General features: G+C 36.4%; 1 protein-coding gene across 3 annotated transcripts in view; it reads right to left on the bottom strand.

Moving 5' to 3' along the window:
* Nucleotides 1–2639: 2639 nt before the first annotated feature.
* The window catches only part of WASL (WASP like actin nucleation promoting factor), a 41408-nt gene continuing 17587 nt past the window's right edge, over nucleotides 2640–26460 (bottom strand). Inside the window, exons 2-12 of one of the 3 annotated variants that reach the window (XM_060777757.2) lie at nucleotides 25729–25863; nucleotides 23137–23223; nucleotides 22684–22780; nucleotides 18784–18807; nucleotides 16466–16634; nucleotides 14012–14054; nucleotides 13332–13485; nucleotides 11816–11833; nucleotides 9218–9738; nucleotides 6817–6925; nucleotides 2640–5538 (exon numbers count right to left, since the gene is read on the bottom strand). In XM_060777757.2, the coding sequence (XP_060633740.2) occupies nucleotides 5477–5538; nucleotides 6817–6925; nucleotides 9218–9738; nucleotides 11816–11833; nucleotides 13332–13485; nucleotides 14012–14054; nucleotides 16466–16634; nucleotides 18784–18807; nucleotides 22684–22780; nucleotides 23137–23223; nucleotides 25729–25863 (1419 nt within the window). In that variant the 3' untranslated portion in view covers nucleotides 2640–5476. The remainder of the gene's footprint in view (nucleotides 5539–6816; nucleotides 6926–9217; nucleotides 9739–11815; nucleotides 11834–13331; nucleotides 13486–14011; nucleotides 14055–16465; nucleotides 16635–18783; nucleotides 18808–22683; nucleotides 22781–23136; nucleotides 23224–25728; nucleotides 25864–26460) is intronic. The other 2 variants (XM_067469038.1, XM_060777758.2) reach the window with 2 other exon arrangements.

Raw genomic sequence — 26460 nt, 5'->3', positions numbered from 1 at the left:
GAAAGCAATGGCAAACCTTCTCTGAACAAATCCTGCCAGGAAATCTCTGTAATAAGAAGCCCTAGGCTTGTCGTAAGTAACAACAAAGAAGACACATCCTACATACAAAAGGTTGGTCACCCATTGCTTCTCAGCTGTAAGGTGAACCCATCTTATGATGGTTCCATCTTGTCTCCTGTGCTATGCTTATATATATATATATATGTGATACAATATAATACTAATAATATATTATAATTATATATTTTATATTACATGTAATATTACTAATAATATTACAATATGATATAGTACAATATAGTAATTATAATACTGATATTGTACTATGCTAATAATATAATATATTGTATGTATATGTATCTTGTAAGCCACTCTGAGTCCCCTTCAGGGTAAGTGAGAAGGGTGGCATATAGATATCATAAATAAATAAATAAATAATTTTTCTGCCAGTTTTGCCTCTTAAAATTGTCAGATGTTCACATCATTTATTTTTATTTATTTATTTCTGGTATTTCTACCTGGTCACTTCTCTACCCCCCAAAGGGGGACATCAGCAAATCAAATTTATGCTCAACAAACACTGTTTTCTTTCCATGCTTTGCAGGGGTATCTATATTAAGAACACCATAATCAGCACTCATTTTTAGATCTATTTCTACTGTTGTCTTATTAGAAAAAAAAAGAGTAAAAAAATGCTCCTAAAATGGATGAAAAATTCTTTGCGACAAGCTGTGTGGCACAATGGATAACTAACTTCTGCTTCAAACATTTAGAACTGTTTTTCAGAGCTTGACTCTGGATTAGAAATTCCTATCTGAAATGGAAAGAGTTACAATCTTCCCAGAGCAACTCACTGTTTATTTTGTTTTATCCAGTCTCAAATTCCAAGTAACCTTTCAATGTGGAAGTGTCATTGAAGTAAATAATAAATTTCAGGTTTTGATTTACATGTATTTCTACATTTATAGAGACATTGTTGGTATTATGAATCAAGACTAAAACAACTGCTAGTCCTAACCAGTTTTGAATTTATGGGGATGTAAATTAACATCTATTTAAGTGCTACTCTTTTTCCTTGGTCTACTTTTCTTTGGGCTAGCAGATAGCTCTATGTTGTTGATCTTGACAAAAGAAGTACAACTGGTATAATAAAGAATGTTGTAATAATAAAATTCACAATGCCTACTTAAAGAAAAATGTGTCTTCTGAACCTTATGTAAGTTGAATGCAATGAATAAATCAGCCAGCATTTTATTTGTAGATTGAGATCTTTTAAAAACCATCAGGGATTTCTCTAATTAGCAAATGACATCTGGAGGTTGGGTCTTGGAAGTATCTTGTATTCTAGGAAGAAAGTTTAGTGAAGTTTTTACATTTAGGTCATCAAGCCATTTGTAACTCACTAAGGTTTTGGGTAAAAGAGAGTAAGTAGACCACGTACAAACTACAGAGATAACCAAATATTTGGCAGTTTTTGGAAAGATGAGTAGCATTTTTGCCATAGTTTGACCTTGCAAATGCTATGTATTGCAACATTATCTGGCTCGTAGCAAGCTACCTGGCATATTTGTCCCTATACAAGGCCATAATTTTCATTACCAACACAAAACTCAACGTTGATGCCAAAATACAATGTGGTCTGAGATCTGTGAGTGCAGTATTTTTTCAAATGGTGCATGGAGTGTTCATCAGGACATTCATAGGGATACCAAGGTGATTGTTTACAAAGCTATGTTTTTCCATCTCTATTGTAAACCTGAGAAACATGTGCTGGCTACAAAAATCACTCTTGACGTCTGGAAAGTTTCTATCAGCATTGCCTTTGGAAAATCCTGCAAATTTTTGGGAGGACAGATGGACAAATCATCTGCATTGAAGAAATGATTCTCCACCATCAACTTCACTGGATTGGCCACGTTATCTGAATGCCTGACAACCATTTCCCAAAGCAGCCACTTTATTCTCAGCTCAAGAATAGAAAATGAAATGTCCGTGGACAACAAAAGAGATGTAAAGATTGTCTTAAACCTAACCTAAACAAATGTGGTATAAATACATAGAACTGGGAAGTCTGGCACTCGAGCATTGTAACCGGCGATCAGCTATTACCAACACTGATATGAATTTTGAGAAGGCAGAAATACAGGGTGGAAAAAACATGTGTAAAGAGGAAGGCACATCAAGCAAATCCTTGTTGTGACCACCTTCCATCTGGAAATCTATGTCCTCAATGTGAAAGACCAGATGGATCCAGAATAAGTCTTCACAGTTACTTATGAACCCACCACCAAGACTCTATTTTTAGAAGACAATCACACATGGCCACAAGTGATTGCCCATGAGAGATTAAAGGCAGGCCTGCACAACGTGTGGCTCTCTGGGTATTTTGGACCAGCTTCAAGAATTCCTGACCATTGGACAAGCTGGCTAGGGCTTCTGCGAGTCATAAATACCTGGAGGGCCACAGGTTGTGCAGGCCTGATTTAAGTGAATCTAACAAGAAACAGATATAATAATTATCTGCTGAGGGAAATGTCATTTTTGTGGTAATATTTCATGCCTGCTGAGGTCATGCAAACAGAACTGCCAATATTGTATTTTGTGTTCAGGTTAGTCCATAACAAAATTCACACCACATACTGAGTCAAATTAATTTTATTATGTTCCATGATGAATTGCCACCAGTGCAACATCCTATTCACTGTACATTAAAAAAAGCCAAAAAGAAAATTCACATACCAAGAAGTTCAGTTTGATGAAATGAAAAAACTGAATGATTGAGATGGTTTCAGAGTACAAGCAGCTAGCAGATATTGCATAAGCGTAGTGTTGAGATAAAGGTCCTCACACTCATGTACTAATTGCCAAGGTTACTTGGGCAGTCAATTTAAATGGTGCATGAGGCTGCCTTGTTACAACGGTTAGCAGTAGTGATTCAATGGCATGAAACACTGTCTCTGGCCCACACCGGAAGTAGGAGAATGCAGAAACATGCAGCGGTGACTTCTTAGCCTAATTGTAACTGCAGCCATGCCTTAAAATTAAAACCATACAATATGCTATTGAAAGCAAAACTTCTGAACTTTGTGCAATAATGTGGATACACTTTCTATAGAAAAAAAACAACAACAAAAGCCCATTGGGCAGGTGATTAACACATTACACAAGTATTCCAAAAATATTAAATCTTTCTAAACTCTCTCAGCTCCAGAAGTCTGTGCTTAGTTTATGCTTAGAAGAAACATCTTTGGAGGCCACCTGAGCAGTATCCACTTTAAAATGCCCTTTATGGTATCAGAACTAGAGACAACACTAAAAATTGTACTGAAGGCCATTAACACCACCTCCCATGTGCACACTTCCTTAATCCTGCTACACAACATTTCATCCAGCTTCAGCCACAATGCTCCGAGTCCTCAAGCCACACTAGCAGCAATGCTAGCTGTCAGTCTTTTTAGCAGCAGGCAGTTGTCAATATAACTGAAAAGGAGAAAGATACTTTGAAAAAGAATCTCCTCTGCCCATGTTGTTTGCTTAAAAGAAAAGATATCATCCTCTAAATAATTTAGCTTTTGCTTTACCACACTGTCTTTCATCAACATAACCTTTTATATCCTGTCCTCCTTCTGCAATTAAAAATGCTAGACATACATTATAACTGCACTAGATAGCCAAGCCACATCATGCAGGTCCAGCCTGCCAAGATCAGGCCAACACTGGATTTCAGTAAATACAATTTCATCCAATATATCATTAACAAAGTAAGAAAAAGAGAAGATGGGAAGTCCGTGTTAATTGTATTCCAAAAAGGTCTCACTTGAACTATTTTGCATTGGTGAGAGAAGTGATACCTCTAAGTGTACTCTACTTAAAATGCTTTCATACTGTCTGTACTGAAAATGTCTATTTCAAATGTTGTTACTGGATAATAAAAAATAGGCAAATCTTTCAAATATTGCAACCATTAGTAAGGATGAACATTAAAATGAGAACTCAAATTTTCCCATCATTTACCGGAATGCAATTCCAAGCACAGAGCCTTCTACCTTAAAGATCACATCCCCTGATATTAATTCTGAACACAAGACAAATCAAATATCGAAAATATGCAAGTTCAGTACATATAAAAAGCAGTGGTTTACAAATGTTGTAGTAGTGAGCCTCTTCCAAAAGGTAGAAGGAATGTACGGTAGTTAAATTATCTCTATTCACTCTGGTTTCAAGATCTACGGATTTAAGGTCAAGATAAAATGGGAGCAACACTGCCATGTTGGAACAACTGTAGGGAAGCCAGCAAAGAAGACTGAAGTGAACCTGAGCTAAGAGGATCCAGTCTCAGCTACTATTTGGCCAAAAATAAATACAGAGACTTGGTTGAAGGAGGTGGAAACATCAGTGAGGAATTTGCACTTCCATCACTCCTTTCTCCCAGCAACTGCTCCCATCACCTTAGGGCAGCCTGTCAGAGTCAGGAGAAGCATATATTTAAGGCACCTATCCCTACTTAACGTTTTTGATTTCTGGATGCTTCTAGATGATCCGGTGCCTAGGTGGGTTGGCTTGAACCATCATCCACAAAGACTGCAGAGTTATACCACTTAAATTCATTTATTAGTATACTGATGCCCTACACATTTATTTTTTAATTTAAACTCATTATTAATAGAGCAAGTATCAACCACAGCCCTTCGGTAAAAAAACATTATATAAAAATAAATAAGTGACTGCAGCAGTTGCCATAAATGTAGGCTCCTCTTCATTGTGAAAGGTGGCTGGCAAAAATCAAAAAAGTAGTTTACATCGAAGATGGCACACCTTGTGACCATCTGGGATGTCCTTAAATTCAGCATTCAAGTGGAAAGCTCTCCTGATGGCAGGCAACACTGCTCAAGAATCAGGGAAAATTTTCATAACCACTTCATTTTTCTAGTGATTGTACTTTATGTACAGCTTAAATGCTAAATTCTGAACTGCAGTGTTACAAATTGACAAGGTTCATTTGTTTTATCAGCCTCATCCATGTAGCACAGTATCCAAGATGAAGGGATTAAAACTAGGAGCTGCATTGCATTTATGAATGTAGTGCTATATTAGGTTTTAATACGAAAATTTAGATACAGAAAAAGTAGGGTATGAAAATAGTGTTTTCCTTCTTGCATTATAACTAAATACATTTAAGGAGTGTTTGTCAATTTCGCATATTACTCCCTTGTTGGTGGAATGGAAAGTATTCACATGTACATTGAGCAACCTGATGTAAACTTGTACACATTAAGTTGGGAGTAGCTTGGTATAGGGTTATGACAAACCTTTACAGATTAAATGAGGTATTGCACAGATTAATAAAAAAGCAAAAGGCAACAAAAATATACAGCAAATTGGTAGAACATTTACATGATAATTTTACAGAATTCATAGACAGAAAGTAGTTTAGTATTTCACCTTAAAAATATATATATATGATATAATATATTGATCAGTCTTCCCACTCATCGTCATCTTCAAAGTCTTCTTCATCTTCTTCATCCTCATCTTCATCTAATGATAGGAAACATTATTTATTTTATAAGAAATGAAGTAAGAACTCTCAGTTTTTTAAAAAAAGTCTTCCGATTATTTCTTTTTGTGGTTATATAGATCAGGGCTTCTTAAACGTTTTCTATTCGTGACCCCATTTGGCCTGATAAATTTTTACATGACCCCAGGTATATAGGTTGCATAAAATGATCCATGTACCTGGAATGCATTTGCAAGGCTTGCTAAACAGGGTAAATTTCCTTTTTAGGAAGTTTAGCTGAAACATCTTTTGCAGAGTCCGCTGTAAATACTGTACAACAGATTTGTGTAAATGTCTACTTTTACTGTTGCCATTTCTTTGGGACCCCAACATTGAGCTTCAGGGACCTCATTTGGGGTTAGGACACATAGTTTAACAAGCAGTAATCTAGATATTAGCATTTGTATGCATAGAAAAGTAAGCAAAAAGTAGGATCTGGGCTCACACAAGTATTTAACTGGAGGCATTAATTTACTCCCGATGTAATTAAGACATTTTTAGTTTTGAAGTCATTTTGAAATACCTGAACTTTGAATATGCTTAATTTTTTTCCTGGGAATGCTTAAAGTTTCTAATATTGTTCCTACTGCTGAAATTAATGCAACATTTTCCTTTGTTTTGGATTGTTTATATTGTCAGTCAGTTTGAGAGCACTTTTATGGAACTTCATGTAGCACTCAATTTTTTTTTAGTATTATCACTTATCATGTACATCTAATGCTGCAAGCCCTACTGGTCAAAGGACATTTAGTATAATGCCAAGTTTTTACCTTTGTTTGCATTTTAAATACACTACAACTGTACTCTCAATTCACTTCTGACATGATAAATAAATATGTACATCAAATTTGACCAACTAATGTTATTGACTCCTTGTTTCAAAAAATATGGATCTTTTCAGCTTTCCAAACAGTGCACCGTAGATTTATAGACATTATGAATCGTTGCAGTACAGAGTACTTCAGCTATTCATAATGTCTGTAAATCTATGGTGCATTTTTAAACTGAGTTTTAGGACTGTAAACCTTAATCAAATGTTCATAGTTGCTACAAGCTTGCTCTTAATATGAAACTTACAAAGAACTGGGATAGGTTTTTCACTGCAAGTAGATTTATATAATCTTCTCCAATTTGACATAAGATGTATAATGTATAAGATGTATAATGTATAAGATATATAATGCATTGAATATGATCAGACAAATTTATTCATAATTAATGCTGCTCAACTGACCAAAATACTGATTTTAATGGCTTACCTGAAGAATGAATGGCTTTGCTCCTTTTCTGCATAACTTCCATTAATGCTCCCACAATACCTGAGGTGGGTGCAGGGGTAGGTGGTGCCGTCTCTTGCCCATCAGATACCTTGAGAGAAGAATTGAAGACATACAACTATAAACAGTAGAATTTCAAATGTAAGTCAACATAAATTAAAGCCTTGAGAAAAGCTTACAATCTGTAAACAGCAAATAATGCAGGTAACAAAGAAAATGGAGCAAGTAGAGGGGAAAAGATCCTGCAAACAGCTTGTCAATATGTCATTCTTCATAACAATTATGAAGTAAGAAATGTTGAGAATCAAACAATAATGGATTTTTTAAAAACTGTTTTTGGAGGCCTAGAGTTCCCACATAAAGGGATTTCAATGAGCCACCAGTGGAATATAAATTGAAAATTTCCCACCTTAGTTTAACTAACAGATACATAAAAATTACACCTGGCAAGCACATAATCTCAAATGATTTTTGCAGAGGTAACAGGTGTGTTTTCTTTGGGCCCCCTGGTGGTGCAGCAGGTTAAACCGCTGAACTGCAGAACTTGCTGACTAAAAAAGGTTGGCAGTTTGAATCTGGGGAGCAGGGTGAGTTCCCGCTATTAGCCCCAGCTTCTGCCAACCTAGTAGTTCGAAAACATGCAAATGTGAGTTCATCAATAGGTACCGCTTCTGCAGGAAGGTAACGGCACCCCATGCAGTCATGCTAGCTGCATGACCTTAGAGCTGTCTACAGACAATGACGGATCTTCAGCTTAGAAATGGCGATGAGCATCACCACCCAGAGTCGGACACAAGTAGACTTAATGTCAGGGGAACCTTTACCTTTACCTAACAGGAGTATGGAATGGTTTGAGCAGAACATTCACATACAAATGTGGTGGAGAAGATGGCTGGTCAACCCCTGCTGGGGTTAACCAGCAAATGAGAAAAAAAGCTTTTCCTTTCCCATTTTTCACTTTTAATTTAAGGAGGTTGCAGCAAAGTTGAGAGAATCACACAATTTCATCTATATTACAAATAAAGCCAATATTTTAGTTGTGATTCTAACATTTGATTTTTTTCTCTCAAAGAGAACAACATTGAAAATGAGACATGAGTATATCTGGTGCAGAAAGATAGAAAGACTACCAAACCAAGAACTCAATATCAAAGTCATGGAATACCGTATTTACTTCAGTCCAGTGCACACATTTCCTGTTTAAATTATGTTGCCAAAATTAGGGTGCATATTAGAGTTGATAGCTCATTAGAATTGTGCATTTAAAACAGTCAAGGGGCCGGTTGGGAATTGCACAAGTTCGCTAGCCTTGGCCTGATAATATGTGGTGAAGTTGGACTTCACTTCTGTGTACCCTGTCCTGGCTACTTTCCTTCTGCCAGGCCCTTCTCTTCCCTCACAGTGTTCCAGAGTTTGGAGGGAGAGGAGAGGAACAGGAAGCAGTCAAATTTGGTGCTGGTGGCGCAGATGCAGAGCAAGCTCAAACATATAAAAACACATCTGGAGGCCGAAGAGCGCTGGCTTCAGAAACTGCTGAGAGGTGAACGGGCACTTTGACAGGGATTCACTAGAGGCACTAAGAAGAGAGAGAGAGGGTGGGCAGGCAAGGGTCTCCTTTTCCTTCACTCGCTCACGTGGTGCTGCCAATGGGGACATTTGGCTCCCCTCTGTCACAATCGAGTGCCTCCAACAGAGCAGGACTTTTGACATGTGGGCATGGCTCCTCTGTTGTTCATATGTGCTATTCTAATGTGTCAACAAATCTGGTACATTTAATTTTTATTAATAATATTAATTTGTAATTTTAAGATGCTTGATTTGTATGTCACTTTGGGAGCTGTGAGGAAAATGGTGGTGAGGAAGAGTTCTATGAACACCACAGAGGCAAATAAATGAGTTTGAGAGTAAATCAAGTCTGAACTCTGCATAGAGGCCAACATTTCTAAACCCAAACTCTTATTTTTAGCTATATTATGAGAAGACATGATTCAAAGGAAAGACAATAACACTTGGTAAATTAGAAGGCAGTAGGAAAATAAGATCACATTTCTGATTGATAGACTCAATCAAGGAAGTCCCGACCCTGAACTTGGGAAATCTTAGCATGACTGTTCACAGCAAGAATATCTAGAGAATCTTTCATTCATAAGGTTCTCATAAGTTGAAGCTAACTTGATGCCATTTAGTAACAACAAACTAAAAACCAGTTAAGAAACCTGGTGAACAAGCCAGAAAATTCCTTATTTAAATATATTTTATTCATTGTAAGCATTAAGACTTTAAATCATATCAGTTCACTTTCTCTTTCACATAAATATCTATTTTAAAATGAGAGTTTTGAAAAACTTATCTTAAATATTTTTAAAAGTCCAGTGATACTCACAGCTTTCAACTGTATACCCTGTCGTATCTGATCAAGTAGCGCATCTCTTCCTGAGCAGGAAACTGGACGACTGTTTTGTTCTACTTTTTTCAATTGGGCACCTTCTCTAATTTGATCTAAGAGAGCTGCTTTATTTCCTGAAGGAGCTGGTAGCTGGTGGTCAACCTCTACTGGAAGACCAGGTGGTGGAGGAGGACCGGGAGGGGGAGGCGGAGGAGGAGGGGGTGGAGGCACACCAGAACCACCTGATGGTGGTGGAGGGGGAGGGGGAGGGCCTGAGGGTGCAGATGAAGAATGCGCTGGAGGAGGAGGAGGGTACATCCTATTTGGTGGAGGTGGTGGCATTGCAACACCAGGTCTAGAAGGAGGTGGAGGTGGAGGTGCTGCGGTTGGAGCTCTTGAAGGGGGTGGGGGAGGAGCTCCTCTTCCCCTAGCGGGAGGAGGAGGTGGCCCTGAGCTATGCGGTGGTGGAGGAGGTGGCGGAGGGGGACCACCCCTAGAGGGTGGAGGTGGTGGTGGAGCTGAAACCAAAAATACAGAAAGGTACTGAGTCACGCAGCAGAATATATTATGATACTAGTTCTATAATGTTACTATGAACATTCTCAGTTTAATTTCAAACACATTTTAATGTTTCATGCTGATTTCCAACCAAAGTGATAAGCTATCTCATTTGGTCAGCATTATAACTGAAAAAAGGAACTTGTTTGCACACAGAAAGTAACAAAATGTACATCTATTTTCAAACGTCTGCACAAGTCAATGCTGTACTCATATTTAGAAGTGGTGTTCTAAGAAGAACAAGGCTTTTATTTAAGAGATGTTTTTTGGTGACAGCACTAAGGAAAAACTTTAAATTCAACAGTAAAACATATCTGGAGAAAAGATCTTTATAAAGAAAGTCTTACTACTCCACATTTAAGTTCCACTGAAATTTCAAAATTAATGACTTGTATAAAACCCTAGGAGATAACTGATAGGACTATCCAATAATTACTCAAAATGATTAAAATCTTTGAAGGGAAAGATTGGTTTTCCATACACGCTATCCAAGATTACTCATTTATCATTATAAAACAAATGTTGTTGATGAATGCACATCTTTAACTGGAAGACAGAATCCAACACAGATGGCAGAATATTGGTCTCTAATCTCTACTCCCACACAGAGATCAACTGGAGCATCTGAATAATCTTCAAAGATAGCCCCAAGTCAAATTCTGTAAATCAGTTCAACAGTGAAACTACTGTGAAATTTTCCTTTACTGGTTTAAGGACGACCACTGAGCAACATTGTTATGGAGACTGGTGCAAGTTTGTTTTCTGGTGCTTCAGAGACTAAAACATGTATCAAATGATTCATATAATAAGAAACAAAAGATTCCACTTAAACATTAGGAAGAACTTGACTCTATGAACTGCTTCAAATTGGGTTGGACTCCTTTTTCAGAAGTCTTTAAGCAAAGGTTGCATAGCCATCTCACAGAGTACCTTCCTGCATGACCTGGGATGGGACTCGATGCCCCTAGTAGTCCCTTGCAATTCTAAGCATGTTTAAGTACAGATTGCTGTGGAAAGGCATTAATTTATGAGAAATTGTAAATGGTCAACCTAACCATGGTTTTTGGTTTAACTCAGTGTCTTTGATCTGGAGATTGACAATTTCTTCCTCAAGAAACACGTACTGTATCTGTACTTGCTGACTGCAATTGATTATTTCTTTACTGGAAATTTACCAAGAATCAGCAGCTGATGTCTCAGGGACCAGTAGTCCAGTGACTGCTTTACAATCATTTTAACGTTATATAACAAAGTCAAACTTTGTTCATCTGCTCATTGTCACAAAGGGCTAGTGAGAAACAGTATATATTTTAATGCAATACATAAAATAAGGCTCCAACATTTCCCAGTGTCTGCAGTCATTATTGCAGAGTCTCATACTGAAGAATGATCTCAGCTCTATATCAGCCCTCTACATATTTAGGACTTGAACCTTTCTCCATATGCAACTCTAACTAGTTGTCAGAATTGCCTTTGTGTCTAGAGAAGTGGTTCTCAACCTGTGGGTCCCCAGGTGTTTTGGTCTACAACTCCCAGAAATCCCAGTTTGTTTACCAGCTGCCAGGATTTCTGAGAATTGAAGGCCAAAACATCTGGGGACCCACAGGTTGAGAACCACGGTCTAGAGAGAGCATGTCGTAAGCAAAAGCTTCCTAAGTTCTATTATCTAGCAGTGGTTGCCAGTGAATGCATTTAATTTATCGAAGACTAATCACACCACTTGTAAATACAGAGACTATTGTTATTATAATACACACACCTCAGAGAACAAAGCTGTTTTTTGGAGTAATCCAACTAAAATACATGCACACTTCCTACAGAGACGCACTCTTATGATATAAGACCTACTATAGCATATAGTAGAAGCAGGGAGACAAGTAAATCAGTGACCTTAGACAAGATTAACTTCAGGACTTATTTGGCGATAAACTCTATTGATGTCAGATTTGGAAAACTAATGTTCAGCAATTTCAATGTTTACGTATTGCAAAATACACACCACTGCAATGCAAAAACCAAAATGGAGTTCATACATACCATTCCACCGTGGTGGACCTAGATCATAAATGCAGCATGTTAACGTTTTCAGCAGTAGCCTAATTTCACTTACATCCCCACGAAACTGTCAATCTCTGACCAATGTTGCACACTCAACTAAATTCTCTACTGTATTCTACAGTGGACAAATCCCAGTAGCCAGGCAGAGCCTTTTCCACCTCCAAGACTCTCTGGCAAAAATATTCTTGGGAAACAGCTGAACTGTTAATCACATGATTCCCACCCTTGTAGAATATATAAATTATGTATTTTAAGCACTGAATTTTAATTACAATCCTGTGCCCTCTTATACTTGGCAATTAGCTACCTGTCCCTATACAAGATGTATGAACTCAGCCTCATCATCCTTTCTTCTCCAGCAACACCGAAATGGCTGGCTCTTGGGAAGGGCTGCATTGCTTAGAAGACAGAATTTGGTTTATATATCTTCTGATGCAGAAATATAGCTATATGGATGGGCTGTAAAAGGCTTTTCCAGCAGGTGCCTATTGCAGAATGCCCAGTTGCAGAGAAGGGCCAATTCACCCGCAATTGGAAACAGCTGTGAAGTTTAAAGGTTAGGATGTCTGATTACTGTGTAGTTGGAAGAGAATTTCAACCAAAGAACTACCAGAAAAGTGACCCGCAGCAGCCTAAATCAGACTTACGACATCATAACTCGTGAACATGATTCCAGCCATGTATGTAGAAGTCGGGTTCTTATAGAAATAAGAAAAACTCACACAGAGCTTCGGAAGGGGTTAATTAGACTTGGCTCTGTATTTCCCACTGCTGGAAAAACAAACTGATATATCTATATATAAAAGCTGTCCCAACAGCAGATGTTGCTGACCATGGTTGATGCCTTGTGTTGTATTGCATTTCAAATTTATCAGTATACATTTCCCTACCTAAGACACTAGCAATTATGCATTTAACGAATATGTACCATATATACTCGAGTAGAAGCCGACTCGAATATAAGCCGAGCTACCTAATTTTAGCACAAAAAACTGGGAAAACATACTGACTCGAGTATAAGCCAAAAGTGGGAAATGCAGCAGCTACTGGTAAATTTCAAAATAAAAATAAAAATATATACCAATAACATTACATTAATCGAGGCATCAATAGGTGAAATGTTTTTTAATATTTACATAAAATTTAAGATAAGACTGTACAACTCTGATTAAATCATTATTTCAATCTTCTTCCATATAAATGTGCTTACGTATCCTTTCAATAATAATAAAGGTTAAAATAATGCAATAATAATAATAATAAAGTAAAATAACTGAACTGTCATAATGACAGTAATAATAGAGTAAAATAATAAATGTAATAATAATAGAGTAAAATAAACGTGATAACAATAATAAAGTAAAATAATAAAAACTTGGCTTATACTTGAGTATATACAGTATATATAATTAATTTTGAAAGGTTTTCAAACTACCATACAGTATTTTATATTTTCTAAAATTTATAAAAGTTGTGGGAATAAAAGAGGACTCACCTTGTCTACGTAATTCATTTTTAACTGCTTCCACTCCTCCTGTTTTTTCAATAAAATCGTAAATAACCTTGGACGTTTCTTTGTCTTTTAGCTGAGCTTCTGAAATTCCACACATATCAAATAGGTTTTTCAGCTCTGGATCCAAATTGTTCACCTACAGGAAACATTATTAGAGATATTTGCCACTATTTTTTTTAAAGTAAACAGCAATAAATATTTCTGTATTAGAATCCTCTTTTTAAAAAAAAAAAAAAAAAAAAGCAAATATGAAAACTGAACTGTTTGAGAGCTTGTCATTATTATGCAAAAGGCTTTAGAATCATAGAGTTGGAAGAGACCACATGGGCCATCTAGTCCAACCCTCTTTCTCTCATGCAGGACAAACACAATCAAGTACACTTGACAGATTGCTATCCAGCCTCTGTTTAAAAGGCTCCAAAGAACGAGTTTCCACTACACTCCAAAGCAGTGAGTTTTTGGAGATGGTTCTAATTTAAATAATATTTTTTATTCAGAATACCAATGTAAAGTTTTCATGGCCAACCTACGGCTGGAATTACACCTGTCTATCTTTCTGTTTCATATATATATGGACATACATTGTTAAAAGGCCAGAATGTAAAACCCTATGTAAAATGCTCGAATCTCTTGAACAATTAGCAACAATCATGATCACTTACATCAAAACCTGTATTGGGGTCCCAGCCAACATGTCCAATGTGTCTGGAGGAAAAACAAACAAAACAGGGTTAAAGCAGGTATTAGGAGGATAATTGAGTTAAAATGACTCAACTGAAAATAAAGAGAATGTATGGAAAAAGATAGGAAAAGGCAGAAAGGGATTCTATGTTAACTTGATTCCACAGATCTTGCACATACCATTTGAACCAGTCATCAAGAAATCTGACAATAACATTGTATCTTTACATTTCTATAGTTGCGACCAATACTTTTTAGCAACCTTTAAAGGAAATTTTTTTAAAAAATTACAAAATCCAAGCTTAAATTCATTTGTTGTTTTAATGGACTGAGAGATATAAACACTTTGTGAAATGAGGAACTAGTATTTTGACCTAACCACACTTTAGCTGTGTGCCAGAAAAACTTTGACCATTTGTGATTCGAACTGCATGAAGACTATAGCAATGATGGTGGAAAACTCAAGAGTGATTCCAACTGAACATAGATTGTAAAGCTTATCTTGTGGCAACAGTGCTAGTGAAGAAATCTTTATTGTTTGCAATTACATCTGCACTTTTTACTCAGTTTATCTCAAGTGGCCAGGGCCTTTTACTCTCTGTCTCACAAGAGCACCATGGGGATCACTCAGCAAACCACTATGGAGAATTTGTCCCAACACTCTGCAGATAAAATCATATGTATATGCTCTGACTTCATTCTTTAGTTGACAAAAGTCCATGGGGTGTAAACGTAAACTCCTTTTTGTCCTATGCTACTGGATATGTTACAATGTATGCAATCTGAGCATGTGGACAGGTTCTTTGGAGAGGCGAGTCTTCATGTGTGTACTGGGTCTGTATCTATCCTAATTCTTTTAGGCCCCTTCTACACAGCTGAAAAATATTCCACATTATCTGCTTTGAATTGGAATATATGGCAGTGTGGACTCAGATAATCCAGTTCAAAGCAGATATTGTGGGATTTTTTGCCTTGATATTCTGGGTTATATGGCTGTGGGGAAGAACCCTCAGAAGCAGCTTGTGAGGACTGGCCAAGTGGGAATCTGGAATAATGAATGCCTCAATGCAACAAGAAAATTTTTCATCTTTCCTAGAAGAGACTATATTGATGCCATTATTGGATTACGGGGCGGGGGGGGGGGGGGCACACACCTATTTCTCATCCCTTCTACAATATCCCTTTCTTGACCATGGCTTTACAGTGTCTCCCTGCTATGAGACAGAAATAGCTTTCATCATTTAGTGGATGATTTAGACAGGGAAGCGTGTCCCCTGTTTGTTCTGCTGGACCTCTCAGTGGCTTCAGATACTATCAACCATGCTATCTTTCCATGTTGCATCTCTGGCATAGGACGAGAGGGCACTGTTATGGTTCATGTCTTTTTTGGAACGGTGATCCCAGAAGTTAATACTTGGGATGCCTGTCTGATATCCTATTCAGCAGATCAAAATGCTGTGGTCAGGTTGTTGATTGGGACATGTTGCTAGGCTCATGTAATTCTCTTCTTGAAACAGCTTCCCTGGCTATATATCAGTTTTCAGGCAGAATACTAAGTGCTAGTTATGACTTTAAAAACTGTACATGGCTTGGGTTCAGAGTATCTAAAATACTGCACCTCTCCATATAAACTGGTCCACAATCTTTAGAAGAGAGCTTTCTTTCAGTCCCACTTCCTTTACAGGCATGGTTGCCGAGGGAGCAGGAGAAAGTCCTCTCAATGGCCGCTCAAGATTCTGGAATTCTCTTCCATTGAAAAGCCAGTTAGCCCTTCCCATGTTTTTTCTCCACCAGCAGGTGTTTTTATTATTATTATTAGAAGGACTCTGCCTGATTTTAATTATTTGAATTGATTCACAGTGCTATGCTCGATTTTCAATTTGTATGTCTTAATTACATTTTATAAGTATTTTAAATGCATGCTAATTGTTTTTAAACTATTTGCTTTTAACAGAACAAATGTTTAATTGTTGCTTAAGTTTTGTAATTCCCGCTACCAGGAGTGGCCTGCCTGCCACAAAAATATCATATAATATATTGTAAGCAACTCATTCAGGAACAATTTGTTGCTAACAGATGTTTTAATTGAATTTTAATTGTTTCTTTGAGTTTTTATCATTGTGCTTCTGTAGCTTCCTATGATGTTTAAAGTCACTTGTACTGAGCCTTTCGCTGTTTAAATTGTGTAAGCCACAACATTTAGTGGTCATATATCTTCAAAGACACTGAACAAATACAACAAAATGATAAGTTATATTGCAAAAACATCTGGAAAAATGTGGATCTCATTTTTCTGTTACATTTATGATGCAAGAAATTCTTGCTAAAACAAAAGGAAAATTACACTGATTGTCTACTGTAATGTATATTAACGGTATTTCAGAAAATATGTGCTAACATTTAAATTATAAAAAAAGAAAAACAGGCAATCTTACTGGAAATTGCTTGGAGTTCCAATATCTGCTTTTGTTAGTCTTTTCTTTTTCGCTTTGCCTTTTTTCTTCTCTTTGGTATAGGAGATATTGTTGACTTGTGAACTATAAAATCTATTAGTGGTGATTTCTGGATTTTTAATGTCAACCGTTGCCATTGGTAGACTTGGACCTACAGGAATTCAAACAGAAACATTCATTTGACCTCCTTTCTTACATCTTTTGTATTGAGTCCAAGTATTATGAAATGAAAGAAACAGGTCTAGAAGCAAAATAATACTCAATGAACACTTGGCTATTCACTGTCTCTCTGTATACACATAGAGGTGAAAACAGACAAACCACACATTTTCTTTTCTATACTAGCATTATGAATTAATTGTACTTCATGATCATGAATTGTAAGGGTATTTTATATTTTAAATCATCACCCATTTCATTTCAGAAACTGTTATTTCAAGGCCTATAAAGTAGGAATGATGTGGCAGAAACCGAAATGATACACTACAGTGGTGAACTACATTTTAGGATTCTGAGTCTACTACATATTATTTAAGACAACTTGTAGAGTTAGAATTTTTGTAAAAAATGAAAGAAACGCAGTAACACTACTCATTAATTTCTTGTAAAATAATACAGTGATGGGTATTATTTTCAAATAATTTTATGTATTACCTAACTAAACAAGTATTTCAGTGAAATCAAACACATCTGGGTTCTACAAAAAAATAAACTCAAAGGCTGTCTGTCTAAAGAAGACCATTAGGATGAAAGATTTTGAAAACTACCACATGATAAGCTCATCAAATACAAACTTTGTTTAGTATCTATAGTGTACCAAATAAAGAACTATATACCTAGGTAAATATACACAATCCACCCTGTGCCACTATAGTATATGATGGTTAATCTTAACATATATAAATGTACCTGCTAGAACATTTCTATATTGAATTAATGTCTTGGTTCAGACTTTGCTTCCTCAAGATAATATTGAAACTACTGTATAAGCAATATGGAATTTTACTAGATAGTTTACAGTGCAATCTTAAATATGTTTGCTCTGAGTAAGACCCATTTACTGTACTTATTTGCAGGCAAGCAGCTTTGCCACATGAAATAATTTTTAAAAATGACACCTATCAGTAGCCAATACACAAAAGCGGCATTTAGTTCGGAAATATCCATGCTTACCACTTTCAGTAGACTTTGGCTGCCCACGAGGAATGCATACATCTAAAGAGTCTCCATTTTCTTCTAATACAGCCATATTAATATCCAACAAAATTTTCCCCATCATAACACAAGCACCTTCCCCATCAGCTGTAGATAACTCAATTAATGAAGATGAAAGTGGTCTATGAAATTCATCATTGGGAAGAACTTGACAATATAGTGGTCGTAAGCAACCACTAATGTTAAGATCTGTCACTTCTTCAGAAGGGTTTCGTGAAAATGTGGTACAAAACATTGCTATCTTTTGGGGGAAACCAGTATGTTTCTGATCGGCTGCCTGTAAGGAGCGCAGTTTGCAAAAGACTAAATCAGATTCTAGCTTATGTGTTAAAATGAAAGTGGGTCACATGCTCCCTGGCAAGCCTTTTAAAAACTAATTCTGATAAATCCCCATTTTCATCCCAAACATTATGATAGAAGGTCAGTAAAACCACAGCTAACTGATTTTCATTGAAAAGACTTTTCCATTACTGACAAGAATAAAAACACAAATCCCAGGAAATCACAGGCTAATGCATTTACATAACCATTAATGCCAATCTGTTTAATCCTAGAATTTTTACTATGTGAAGTTAACCAAGCTTTTCAGCAAACAGGGTGGTTTTCATTGAAAGAATATAGAGAGAACGACTACACCTTTATGGCAAATATACAACTGTTGAAATGTGTACAGATATAACAGTAGACAGTATTTCTACCCCTCCCCCAGGATGAATGTTTGAATCTGAAATATCTGAGGAAATTCTACAGCTAATACTTGAGTACCAGTATGTCAAATTGTTTAAAGCTGACTTCCTAAGCTATTTTTACATAAGTAATATAAGATAGGAAGAACAGTTTGTTAGTACCATAGCAGTAATGTTTGCTCACTGATATTTTATTCACATTCCTTCATACTACTGCCTTTGTTCAATTTGTATTGTAGTACTACAGAAATGCTGAGGAAACCTCCAGCTGAATATATTTAAACACATATGCATATCATGTCCATAAGCAATGATTTAACAAGTGATGAGCTGGAAGAGAGTGAAAGATGACTAGAGGAAGAGGTGGATAGTTTATAGTTACAGCAAGCAAAATCTTACCATTTGGTAGGTCTCTCCTTTTCTCTGTTAAGGAAAAACACACAAAACACTATCATTCCATTCATGCATGCATTTAGAATATTTTTGTCTTCACACACTTGTTATACAGTAATTATGTCTGCCTAAGTTATAATTTCAAATCCTGATTTAAAAGTTGTACTGTTAAAGAAAAAAAACTAAGCAAACTTCCATTCATTTTAGGAACTGGTTTTAAACTTCTCTAATAGTCTGCTTTCCCCCATTTGGTCAGGGTTAGAAAGTCAGGCTTTTAGCATAAATTGTAATTCAATGAGTAGAAGAGAACTTGCTATTGGAAGTGTGATTACTTCAAGCTTCTCTCAAAACCTTGCCCCCTTTTCGGCTTTCAACATAATTTGAGTATTTCAAGAAGGTGAAAAATAAAAGACATCAATGATGCAGTACAAAAATTACATTAGTACTTCTAAGAATTATAAAAACTTAGAAATTGTCTCCATGTGCAAAACATAGGAAAGTGTGTTGTCTTGGATTAACAGAACTGTTTGTATTCTGTTTTGCAACAACTATACATGTTTTGCCCAAACTGGAATAGTTTAGACATAAGAAGTACCATACAGTATATTAACATTCATAGTCAGTAGGTGTTATTTCCGAAAGTAAGATTGCATTGTACAGTACAGGGTAGTAAAATCATGCATGTATGCGTGCTGCATGCTTAATAATCAGCACATAATTACATTTTACTCTTTGCTTTTCCAAAATCCAAATGACACATGCAGGGAGCACTCAAGGGTTGCACCCTACTTTGTTTACTTCAAAAAAGACACAAGCCTTAAAATCTAATTTGAACAAAATTAAGGTGCATCTTTACTCTCAATTTAAAGTTTTATTTACCCTTGAAATAATCTGAACCCCATTAAAGTGCAACAAGACACATGCATTCTTGATGAATTCACCCTTAAATTAATTTAATTAATTTTATGTATGAGTTCCAATGGCTATTATCATGCCTTCCCCCTTAGATACGAATGGGAAACAGACATTCACTCTCAAAAGATTTAATGAAAATGAATGATTATGTTATGTCCTAGTAATTGCAGGCTATTTTGGTTATCCTGGGCTGTTACACTTAAACCCAAAAATAGTTTTCAATGTATCCTCCACATTGGTTGAGCGTAGGAGTGCAAGATCCCTGACAAAGTGGACAAACCATGAATAAAAAGGTCACTTTGCCATGAATCTTTGGTCAGCATCAGGTGGAAGTCGGCCACAAAGTTAAGTTGAAGGACCCAGACACAAGAGAAAACATATTAATCAAATCCATCAATAATCACATCGTCAAAAGTCTAGCCTGCAAATGTGGAGGGTAAGTGTAAAACAAACAAACCAACAACAATAGCAAAATGGGTCATGACCTTCATCAGAGCCATGCCTTTAGTGTTGCAGCTAAGCTCCATCTCCTGACACTGAAGCACATCTTAAGTCCAATGTTCTGAGTGATGGGGTTCTTAGATACTGGTGAGAAGGGAACTGCAGAATGACATAACCATTCCCTTCCCGCCTACAAGCAATATGCCAAAAAGAGTTGTGACAGGGGTTCCTTCTTTTGCTTTTTGTATCTTCACTGCTGATAGGAGTCACATCATTCTGTGGCACTTTGTTTGCCAGCACTTCAAAATTCAGCATGGCTGATTGACTTTTGAAATGGATAATTATGCTTGCGGCTATGGTTGTGGCTATGGTACCAGAATTGTAAGAAGGTGAACAGGAAAACAATCACACAATCATAAATCTAACTCAAGACACTGTAACTGACTAACAGAGGTCAGCCATTATTTTTACATATTACACAGTGTCTAAAAATTTCCAGGGAAGCGTAACTGTTTGGTGTTAGCCACCTTGAGTCCCTATATTGGGAGAAGGATGAGATAAAAATAAAGTAAAACAACAACAACAAACTAGAATCTAAATAAACAACTATGGATCATAGAGTGTGTGGGGGCACACATACAAATTTCTACACTGATTTTTTTTGTCATAGAGCAAATGTAGTAATTATATTTTTAAAAATCTATAATATTAAAAATTAAAATAATCTTGGAGTTTCAGGTACATGCTATATGGAAGAAAATCGCATCGTTAAGTCTCCCCATCTGCAGTTTGTTGCAATTGCAAATCAGGGCAAAAGTTTCTCTCTTATTTCCTCTAGATTTATCTCAGGAAACAAGAGGCTAGATGATCCAGTTGAAGGCCCTAGAACTCTCTCTTTCTGTAAAAAGAAATGATTTTCAGAGCTGCATTAACAGATTTGGAACTCCACCTAGTGGCATAACAGAAGAAAAATATTTTTCTCAAGTGGAAAAAAACAAATCCAGAGGAAACTCCAGCTCTGCTGATTAGAATAAAATCAATATGACATATATCATGCAAAATAGATACCCTAATATTCTGTATGTCACATGTAAGTCAAAGAGGATTAAAGGAAAAGATGTATCTTTGTATAAATATTTGCTAGGTCATTTGATCTGGATAAATAATTTACAGTAAAACAACAACAACAAAAAAACCACAAGTGAACCAAAGTACTGAGGACAAAGGGTTAAAACTAAAAGACTTCTGCAACTATATCAAAGTCCTAGCCTACTGAAAACTGTCCATAGTTTTGGAGAACCCTGGATACCATATCACACTCTGGTTGAGGTTATTTGAAGATGCAGAACTTCTACAAACTTCACATTGCTTTGAAATCTTCTAAGGAGATATGTCCCTTCAATCTCACAGATACATCTGGTGTAATTCCTTCTCAGAATGGTTAGGGTAGTAGTGCCCTTTTTGATCAGAAAACCGCTTTTCATTTTAGCAGACCATGGAAGTGATTGCTCAAAGGGAAAGGAAGGCCCTTGTGTAATGTGCTGGATTTTCTATTTGCTGTTTTCTTTTTATAGTTTCAATAGTTTTCAGTGCCTTTTACACACAGTGAACAATGACATACAACACAGACAAAGGTAAAGACCTACCCTCATATCTTCTAACAGGGCATTTGGGGGTATTTGGGACCAAAAAAAGCACCAAATTTTGTAAAAAAAAAGTGACAAGTAAAAAATTCTGTGGGCCGGTATTTCATAATAACATCTCTGTTATTTCAAAGGGGATAAGAATGTGAAGAGGCATTTATCTACTACGAACATTTTTTTAATATTCTAAAATAAACCCTTTACATGTTTAATTTCAATACTACAAAATAAAAAAAATGTTGTTTTTTTAAATAAGATGAAGAACCCCTTTTGCCTGAAGATGTATTTCCTGTTGGTTACCTTTTATGTCAAAGGGCATAAGTATATACCATTCATGGGCAGAAACAAGCAAAAAGTGGGAAAATCTACTCTTTCAGGTACACCCACCTGTTATCCTCATATACAGAAATCCCCTGCTCCCTGATTTTCTACTGCAATTATGCTTATAAAATCTTCATAATAGCACACTTGAAATATCTGACCTACGTTTAGTAACAACAACAAAAAGATGATGGGGGATGGATTTGACAGTCAGGGAGCTTCCAAGTTCTATCTCACCTTCAAAATCAACAGTCCAACATGCCAGTAGACTTGGAAAATGCTCACTCCTGTGGCAGTGGCAGATTTATTGATGCAAAGGAAGAAACACTGAAGGACAGGCTGGAGTGCTTACGGATTCAGGCCTTCAATTATCCAACAGCAATTTCACCACCAATCTAAACTGCTTATCTTTATCTACAACTACACTTGCATTCTAAGGTTCCAATGAAAGAATTTCCCCAAGCTTAACTGCTGCACTGTAAGGAAAGCCCCAATCACTCTGAGAGGTCATACAGATCATAGGTTCCCAACTTATAAATTATAAATTATACATAGGAGGGGAGTGAGAAGATGTATATCTATCTACCTGATTTTCGTTGGCGTCGTCCAAGTAAGTCTGTTATGGTCTTTTGGAATTTTTTAGCTTCTTCTTCATTAGCAAAATTAAGACCCACTTGGCATGTCTGAAAAGCAATCATTTCCCCATGAACATAACTCTCACAAGAAACCAAATAACAGGGTGCAAATTTCCTGCATATTAAATATGAATTGTCTTTTCCTCAACAATATTAATCAAATTACAGGGTCTAAAGATAGATCTATTAAATAATGGGACAGGTTTTCATATTCAAATTCAAATTATCAGAACGTGATTTAAAACTATGAACTTTGTTGGATTGGGTTGGATAATAAACTGTCCAAAAGTGAAAAACTCAAATGAAAAGTGTCACTTGGTATTTTATGGGCCAGTTTTAAGAAAAAAAACACACAATTTAAAGGTAAGATAATAATTTTTCAAAAAGCACACAGAAATACTTACGTCTCCAGCGAAGGTGTGAAAATATGCTCTAGGAATATTATATACAAAGTTATTATACAATTCTTGTTCCCACAATTGCTTTCCATCCTGAAATAAAAACAAAATGTACAAACAATAAACATACTTCTCCCTAAAATTGTTAACATTTACAGGAAGTTGCAGGAAGAGGTAACCTGGCATTTAGGTCTGGGTGTCATCAGCATGCTAATGATGTCTAGCTTTCTCTCTCTCTTTTACAAATGCCATCAAGAAGGTTGTGGAAATCCAATGCAGAACTGGAAATTGAGGCTCAATCCAAACAAGATGCAAGTTCTGCTGTTCTGGAAAGGGTTTCATTTCCTCTGAAAAATTAGGTTCATATATTGGGAGTGTTTTTGGACCCCTCACTGTTCTTGCAAGGTCAGATACCTGTTATGGTCAATTCTGTTGTTGTTGGGTAACTGCAAGTAGTTTCCAACTTATGTTAACGCTAAAGTGACCTTTTCAATGAGTATTCTGAGTCAGAGCGATGTCGTGTGGGAAATCTCTAAGATGAGCTGAGGCATGTACTACTATGGCCAGATTTGACGTCTCAATGAATGGGTGCAGTTGGCATCGTACAAGTAGCCTGCTGGCAGAAATCTGGGCCTCCAGGTGCAACTCTACATTCAAGAGTACACCCAAATTGTAAACTTGTGTTTTCAGGGGGAGTAAAACCCCATGTAACACAAGCTGCTGAATCTCTATTCACTGATCTACATACCAACTGACCAGGATCACCGCTGTCATATCTGGATTAAAGCTTCATTTGTTTGCCATCATCTAATCCATTGCTGACAACAGACACTGGTTTAGGATCAGGCTAGCTTGCTTGGCTTGAGGTGAAAAGAAGTACCAGAGTTGAGTGTCATCTGCATATAGATGGCACCACACCCTAAAACAACTGTATCAACCACTAAGGCCATTTCTTCATTCTAGAGGTTATTATATCCCTTGGCAGTTTTATTGGACCTAGCACTATTCTTGCATGGTGAGATACCTGCCATGGCTAAGGTTGACATTGCCCTAGTTTGGTTAGGAGCCAGATATTTTTCTTAAGAAGTATCAATATGGTTACCATATTTTATGACTTATTTATATCCTGATTGGATTACTGTTATATACTCTATGTGGAACTGTCTTTGAAAGATATTTGAAAGCTATAGCTAGTGTGAAATGTAATGGTTAGATGGGTTTTCAGTGAGTACTTTAGATACCATATATCATCAGTCTTGCAAGAACTGTACTGACTTTCAATTTGCTTCCAGCTCAATTTATGGTGCTGGCTTTGCTTTATAAAGCCCCACATGGCTTAGGGCCAGGATATCTTTATAATGAGAAGTAACTGCTCTGGCTATTTTAGTTATTGGTTTTCAGAACTACAGTCAGCCCTCCATATTCTCTGGGGTTAAGAGAACAGGGCCCCTGCAAAAGTGGGGAAAAATAGAAAGCATATTTCTTAACCTGAGAAAACACCTCTCTATGAATGTCCAGGTTCTCCAGCACAACTCTATGGTCAACTTCTGCTGGAAACTTAAATATTCCTAGAGAGGTAGTCTAAGAATTTCTAGGACCTCCAGCATGAAGGAAGGAAAGAAGGAAGGTAGGAAAGCACATATAAAGTACAGTAGAGTCTTGCTTATCTAACATAAACGGGCCGGCAGAACGTTGGATAGCAAAAATGTTGGATAATATGGAGGGATTAAGGAAAACCCTATTAAATGTCAAATTACATTATGATTTTACAAATTAAGCACCAAAAATCATGTTTTACAACAAATCGACAGAAAAAGCAGTTCAATACGGTAACGTTATGTAGTAATTACTGTATTTACTAATTTAGCACCAAAACATTGCAATGTGTTGAAACAGCTGTAGATCCGGATGGGAAGCAGACTGTGTTGGATAATATAGAATGTTGGATGAGCAAAGATTGGATAAGTGAGACTCTACTGTATAACCATGTTCTAATATGATTTCTGCAAGTTCGCAAAAACTGATTGTTTACATCCTATCAGATAACGTCGGAAAACTTCTAAAGAAAAAATAATGCTATATTATTTGAAAGCAAAGTGACTAAAACTATTCTGAAGGCAAAATCCAGAATTCTTTTCCTTCTTGTTACTCTGCACCTTATGACAATGTGGACAACTGCACTTGTTTAGTCCAACTGAACATTAAGACCCGAGAAAGTATTATGACAGGAAGTGACTTAAAACTAAAAGATTAGAAGGAACATGGAAAAATATATCTAGTCACATAACTGAAACTTTCCATCACTAATTCTTTTGTCTAAGTAAGGAGCAACATACAGACTTCTCCATTCAGCAAGAAGAACTTCTGCAGCAAGATTAGATATGGAGCAGCTATTTTCCATATAGATCTTTTCATGTCCATGTCTATCATTGGATTCATGCATCAGAAATAAAAAATGTATTATATGCTGATTTCTGTTTTTAACAGAGTTAAACTTTGATTCATTTGAAGCTGATTATAAATATATGCATGTATTCTACTTTCAACAAACTGTGAGACAACAGAAATGTATATTAGAAATGAAAAAAGGATACTCACCTTGATATCATATATTCTGATAAAATAAGACCTCTGTGGATTGTCTTTCACAAGGCAAGCTACGCCACAGCACTTCTTTGACCACATAGAATTGCGATCCGCTGCATAAATTTGAATAACCGCAGAACACATTGTCTAAAAAAGAGGGGGAAATCATAGTTTATTAGCATTTCACTTACTCTGAAAATATTTATTAAAATTGTGTTTAATGTTATGAAGTTATTAAACACTGTTTCAATCACTTTAGTAGATAGAAGACAGCAAAGTAATGAGCTCTAGGTTTTATTTTTATAATTATTATTTATAAAGCTGTATCCTTCTGTATCTGCATGTAATTTAATTCACAAAGTCAAGGATAACTAGTTTCCTTTGTCAGTTTTTTTTAAAAAGGGTTCATTTTGTCTGTTTGTTAAAAACAAAAGAATTGTAATCAAATATGATCTACAACAAATACAGAGAATTAAGATTATTTTAGAGAAATGTAGCACTGTCAATATCAAACAGTGGCATTTATTAAAAGCTGTTCTGGTATCCCACTAGGCTTGCTATTAAAATGGAGCAGAAATTTACTGAACTTTAGAATAACGAAAACTTAATACAGCCAATAGTCTAAAGCTAATCAACGACACCCAGCAAAATTATCTCTTTGTTTAGAACAGTGGTTCTTAACCTGTGGGCCACGGACCACCAGTAGGCTGCAAGGATGAAAATTGGGTCAGTGAGCCTCCTTCC

This window comes from Anolis sagrei, chromosome 5, assembly GCF_037176765.1.
Source record: "Anolis sagrei isolate rAnoSag1 chromosome 5, rAnoSag1.mat, whole genome shotgun sequence".
In the NCBI taxonomy this organism is placed as follows: domain Eukaryota; kingdom Metazoa; phylum Chordata; class Lepidosauria; order Squamata; family Dactyloidae; genus Anolis; species Anolis sagrei.
The sequence above is the reverse complement of the archived record's forward strand: the minus strand, read 5'-3'. Positions and strand labels throughout refer to the sequence as shown.